The 6,000-nt window shown below is 44.9% G+C and overlaps 1 protein-coding gene across 1 annotated transcript in view; it reads left to right on the forward strand.

Moving 5' to 3' along the window:
- myripb (myosin VIIA and Rab interacting protein b) overlaps nt 1-5,739 on the forward strand; it is a gene marked incomplete at both ends in the record, with an annotated part of 348,564 nt that extends 342,825 nt beyond the window's left edge. The window contains 3 exons of the mRNA XM_083663019.1: nt 3,617-3,778; nt 4,777-4,872; nt 5,653-5,739. Coding sequence (XP_083519145.1) covers nt 3,617-3,778; nt 4,777-4,872; nt 5,653-5,739 — 345 coding nt within the window. The remainder of the gene's footprint in view (nt 1-3,616; nt 3,779-4,776; nt 4,873-5,652) is intronic.
- Between the last annotated feature and the right edge of the window lie 261 nt (nt 5,740-6,000).

Raw genomic sequence — 6,000 nt, forward strand, 5'->3', positions numbered from 1 at the left:
AAAAAAAAATAAAAATAATTTAAGCCGAGATATCTCGTCATTGGCAGTGAACCGTTGGATTCTGTAAGCCGAGATATCTCGTCAATGGCAGTGAACGTGTTAATAAACTAGTGAACGTGAAGTGAGTCACGAAGAGCCACACCCGCCCACTCAGACGGATATGACCTGCCACTGTTTAACATGAGCTGCGATTGCGTGGAAGCGGATCTTAGGTCGTTTTCACACATATTTGGGTCGAGCCAGGCGCTGCCGCAGCAGTGAAAAGTATACAATGTTTCAATTTTCAACTAGAGCGGCTTCGTTTCACATGTGTTTTTTATCAGCGCGCCCAGGCCGTCGTTCTACAGAGTGGAGCGTCATGTATCCATGCCAACCAGACGGAAGTAGACGCGTATAGCGTAATTCCACCCGGAAAGGAAGCCCGGCGGGATGTAAACAGAACTGAACGATTGATTGAAAAGTTTATTTCTATAGGGACAGATACATAAACATAGAGCATTCACAGTCTTTGTTATATATCCTGACATTTATCCTAAGCTAGTTTGCAATATTTGTCCCTAGATGGAGAATGAACAACGCCGTTTGCTCTTGGTACTGCTTTTTGCATTTTACATCGTTTGTCTCTTTCAATATCGGGAAAGTGTTGAATTTGAAAACGAGGCACGGCTGCATCTGGAAAACAATGTTTTCATGTAATGGAGGCGGCGGATGCGAATCTCCAGACAAAGCAGGACAAGGCGCAGATTGATTCTGTTGAACCGTGAAGCCCTCACCATACGCAGATATTATCGGCGAACAGCCAGGTAAGTTGTAAACATTAACGTTTGTAACGCTAGGCTTGCTGGTGCCGCGTCTATGTGCCGACAGGCCGCAGTGCCGACAGGTCGCAATGCCGATAGCCCACAAGCAGAACCAGCTGAGCGAGGCGGCGTGCAGCGCGTGTCGGTGGAGCTAACCTCTCCCAGCCCCCACGCCAAACCTAACCTCCCCCTATGCCTAAACCTAACCTCCCCCAGACCCTAACCCAAAACCTAACCTCTCCCAGCCCCCACGCCAAACCTAACCTCCCCCCACGCCATGCCTAAACCTAACCTCCCCCAGACCCTAACCCAAAACCTAACCTCTCCCACCCCCACGCCTAAACCTAAGGTCGGCATTGCGGGTGGTCGGCATAGCGGGTGGTCGGCATAGCGGGTGGACCCCAGGCTTGCTATGCCCTTGGTGGTAATTTGGCCAATAACTGTTTATGCAATGTTTGTGAACGCCGAATTGACGTTAACATTAGAAATACAGCATTAGAACGAGCTGAAGTCGGCGCGCGTTCACACATCACTCGCGCCGTATTTAGGGTAGGGTTAGGGCGACGCAAGCCGCTCCGAAACCACCCTCTCCAGCTGAACCGAGAGCGAGTGAGTTACGTCGACTACTAGTTCGAGTGGCATGTTCACACTGACCCAGTCGCGCCGTGTTTGGCCCTAAAACTCAGTTAAGTCGACCTAAACGTTCCAGTGTGAAAACGACCTTATACCGGTGGTCGAGGTAGATAAGATACGGACTCGCGGGAGTGCGCGTAGGCCGGCTAATTGTTGTTTAACATGCAGGCCAACCGGCTAGGAGCAGGTTATAATACGGATTCCACTGCATGTTAACTCATTCTCTGCCAGGGTCATTTCGGTCTGTGTGCTCCCAGTGCCAGGATTTTGAGCATATTTCCTGATCTTCCAGGACCCACAGAATATTCTGTGCTAGGAATAAAATTACACAACATATCTCACAATAAAGCAGAGACTCTCTTCTTACCCCTTGTAAAAAACTGAAACTCGACCATGTTTCCTTGTTTAGTTACAAGCAGTGGAAGTTAGCTTGTTTTCACTGAAAATGCCCTCCTTTGTAACAGAAATAGGAGAAAAAGAGGTTTTTAGTGAACGACACCGTTTCAAGCAGAACTCTCTTTTGAGCCTTTTATTTTTTGCCTCAGTGACACATCAGACATATACAGTATTTGTTTTCCCAAAAAAATAAAAATAAAAATAAAAAAAAGTTTTTACTGACTTTTACTTCCTGGAACTTATTTACCAGATAGTCCAAGACTGGACGGACCAAATGAACCCTTAAGCTCGCTCGCTCTCTCTCTCTCTCTCTCTCTCTCTCTCTCTCTCTCTCTCTCTCTCTCTCGCTCTCGCTCTCTCTCTCTCTCTCTCTCTCTCTCGCGTCTCACACACACGCACACAGGAATCACAGGCAGCTGCTCAATGGCCGCAAATGCTGCTCAATGCACAAATGGCCGCTCATGATCGTCACTCACTAACGGACTCTGTTTACTGCTAAATGGGTGACTATACTATAAATACTAAACGTGATTTAGCGGGTTACTTTCATCAGTTTGACTTGAAACAATGTCACAGGCTGGGAAAGGGTCTGATCTAATGTAAACAAGCAAAACATGAAAGTACGTCCGAGTACGTCCTTGGCACAGAACGCCATTGTAAAAAGTACGTCCGAGTACGTCTTTGGCAGAGAATGAGTTAAGAAGTGTGTGTGTCTGTGTCTGTGCGTCTGTCTCTGTCTCTGTCTCTGTCTCTGTGGCTGGCTGGTCTCCCTCCCTCCCAGTACAACTACTGTCCCCACTCCCCAGGCTGCAAAAGTATGACTTCTTAGTCAGCTAGTCATTTACTCTCAGTCAGAACAGAAGAGGAAAGCTGTTCAATTGTTCAAATATGTTGAGATAAGACTGCAAAAACCAGAAAAAGGGAAACTCAAGCTGCTACTTTTATTTCATTTTTCTTAAGCACTTTATTTTACATTTTCAAAAGCTTTCTGCTATATGTTTTTTTTTAATGCAGCCCTTATTTTCTTTGAAAATAAGAATTATTTATTATTTGAGTAGCCTATTTTAAAATCCCTCCAGTTAAATGTGAAAACTGAAAAAACATTGTTGAAATTAATGAGTTGTTCTTTGTTGCTGACTACATACAGACATTGATACAACTATTAGGGTATTTTATGGCACTGAATCATAACGCAGGTTAGACATTATGATGTTGCGGACCTTTGCTTGAGGAAATTTTCTTGAACTGGACCTCTCTGAATTCTAATTGAATACCCCTGCCCTAGATAGTGACCCAGGGTCCCAAAAAGGTATATGGACAGCAGTACCTTAAAATTCAGAAATTGTCGTAAATCCACAACAGACAGGCAGGTAGATAGACAGGCAGACAGCAAGCAAGCAACAGGCAGGCAGGCAGGAGCGGAGCACGGCGTACACACGTCTGCTCTCTCTGAAGGCTAAGACCTTTAGGTGAACAGTTATTTGTTTCAAGGCACTGTTCTTCCTTATATTTTCCCTAACATCTGCAGTCAACAAGGAAGTTTGTTTTAATAATGTGTGCTAACAAGACAGGTGTCAAATCTGAAAACCTCAAATCTTATCCCGTTTCTACCATATCTTGGTAAAAAAAAATATTTCCCTTATTAAACGATGTGCCCGAGTGTCACATTTAATCAAGAGTGCCTCAAGAACGTGTGAGGTTACTTGTCTGTGTATTTCCACACAATGAGAAAAGGTTTATCAAAAATAATAGCTCACGGTGTCGGTCTGACTCTGTTCTGTGTGCAGGTGTACCTGGCTGCGGGTGCAGTGTACGGCCTGGAGGGGGCGCTGGGGGACCTGGAGGAGTGCGCCCGCAGCATCAGCAGTGGCACCACAGACACAGAGCTGGCCTTCCTGGAGGACCAGGTGGCCACAGCTGCTGCTCAGGTCCAGCAATCTGAGCTACAGGTATCACACATGGCATGGCCTTTTGTTTATTATTCAAACAGCTTATTATAGATAGACAACAGGAAACAGATTGGCAAGAGGCGGTCTCACTGGTGCACTCATCATCAATACGTATTAGGCACGGGTTGGTACAGTTTAAAGTTCTCCATAGGCTTCACTTATCGGCGAGCAAGCTGGCCAAGTTATATCCTGGTCTGGACCCAAACTGTATTAGGTGCAGTCGAGACCCAGCTACCCTCAGTCACATGTTCTGGCTGTGCCCCAAACTGACCCCACTCTGGACAGGTGTATTTAACACATTTTCGTTTATGTGCGACAGAGTCATTGATCCCAATCCATTGACCGCTCTGTTTGGTGTAGTCCCACAGGAGACATCAATTCCAACTCACCAAGCTGAAGCTATAGCATTCTCTACATTACTAGCTAGACGTCTAATACTCTTCAGCTGGAAGAAGGTTAGGGCACCATCCCACAAGCGCTGGGTAGAAGAGGTAATGTCCCACCTCAAACTAGAACAGCTTAAACACACTGCCCAAGGCTCCACCCAGAAGTACCTTAAGATCTGGCAAACGTTTCTGTCCTACTTCGAGACGGAGTTCCCACAGGTTACAGAAGCGTAGCTGCTCCTCCCCCCCCCCATCCTATCCTACATTTTGTTTTGTTTTGTTTATTCGTCAATTGTATCTTGTGTATGTATTTGTGTTCTTGTCCTGACCGGTTTAATTTAATTGTATTGTATTGGTTTTGATTTATTGAGTTGTGTTAGTATTGTTGTGGGTTTGTTTTTGTTTTGTCCTGTTCTGTCTGTGTTAATTTGGAGTGCTGTGAAAAACCAATAAAAACATTTGAATAATAATAATAGATAGACAACATGACAAACGCATTGTTATCTTTTGACAAATAAATGCAACAAAGATGACTTCAATCATTATGTGAAAATGTATTGTAAACTGTAGATGTAGGGGAGTTTGTTAAGTGGACTATCTCTCTTCTTTAAGATATCAAACATCGAGGCCAGGATATCGGCTTTGAAAACAGCCGGCTTGAATGTCACTGCCTGCAATCGTTTCTCCAAGTTCAAGACAAAGGCGAAGGTATTTACTGGACGTCCCCCGTCCACTTCACACAAAATCACACAGTTATACTTTTAAAGGACTACAGCCACTTTTTGGGAGTTTGGCCCATTGTTCACCTTACCCAGTATATCTGATGAGAGGGTTGGCAGCAAAATCATAATAGCCTCATGGTTATTACAAACACTGTATGCTGTAGCGCAGTCGTTAGCGCTGTCGCCTCACAGCTAGAAGGTCCTGAGTTCGATTCCCGCCTGGGACGCTGTGGGCGCTGGAGTTGTGACCCCCCCATATCTTCAGTGCCTACTGCCCAGGTGGGTTTTCTCGTCGAAAGGGCCTTTCTGTGTGGAGTTTGCATGTTCTCCCCGTACTCCCCAGGGGGGGTTCCTCCGTACATAACCCCCCACTAAAAACATGCAGAAGATCGTCATCCGACCAGTGACGACAACATCTGAAGTTGATCCCCGGGCGCTGGAAAGAAAAAGCGACCACTGCTCCCGGCCTGCCCCCTGGAGGAAAGGACAAGCCTGGATGGGTCAAATGCAGAGGACAAATTTCACCGGCCACCGTCAGCATGAGTGTGTGTTGTGGCCGCATGCATGTGTTGAAGTGTTCGTGTGATAATAAAGACGGGCTTGAAATCGTGTAAGCATTACTGTAGTATGTACTATTACTATGTAGTGGAGAGATGATTGGTGACAATACTCTCATCAGATTTTTGGCAAGGTGATTAATGGGTCAAACTCCCAAAAAGTCAGCATAGTCCTTTCGTGTGAATACTAATTCTTATTCTCCCTACAGCCTGAAACCCTAGACTCATCACGCCATCAGAGGAGAAAGCTACCAGCCCCTCCACTTAAAGGTACCAAGCAATGTTATCATAATTAATAAAAATAAAAATAAACTAAAACTAGCCACACAGACACACAAGATTTGTATGCTTAAGTTTAATATATAATAATTAAAGGATGGGTTTACCGATGGGGAATATGAATATATATTAATTCTTAAAAAATCTTAAATTTCGAATCCGTTGAAATTTTTGAAATTGCTTGTTCACAGCCAGAGAAAAAAATAAATGAAAAAAAAAAAAAAAAAAAATTGGGCCAGGTGACGCGTTTCGCGTCGAAACGCGTCACCTGGCCCATT

This window comes from Poromitra crassiceps, assembly GCF_964638095.1.
Source record: "Poromitra crassiceps genome assembly, chromosome: 2".
NCBI lineage: Eukaryota > Metazoa > Chordata > Actinopteri > Beryciformes > Melamphaidae > Poromitra > Poromitra crassiceps.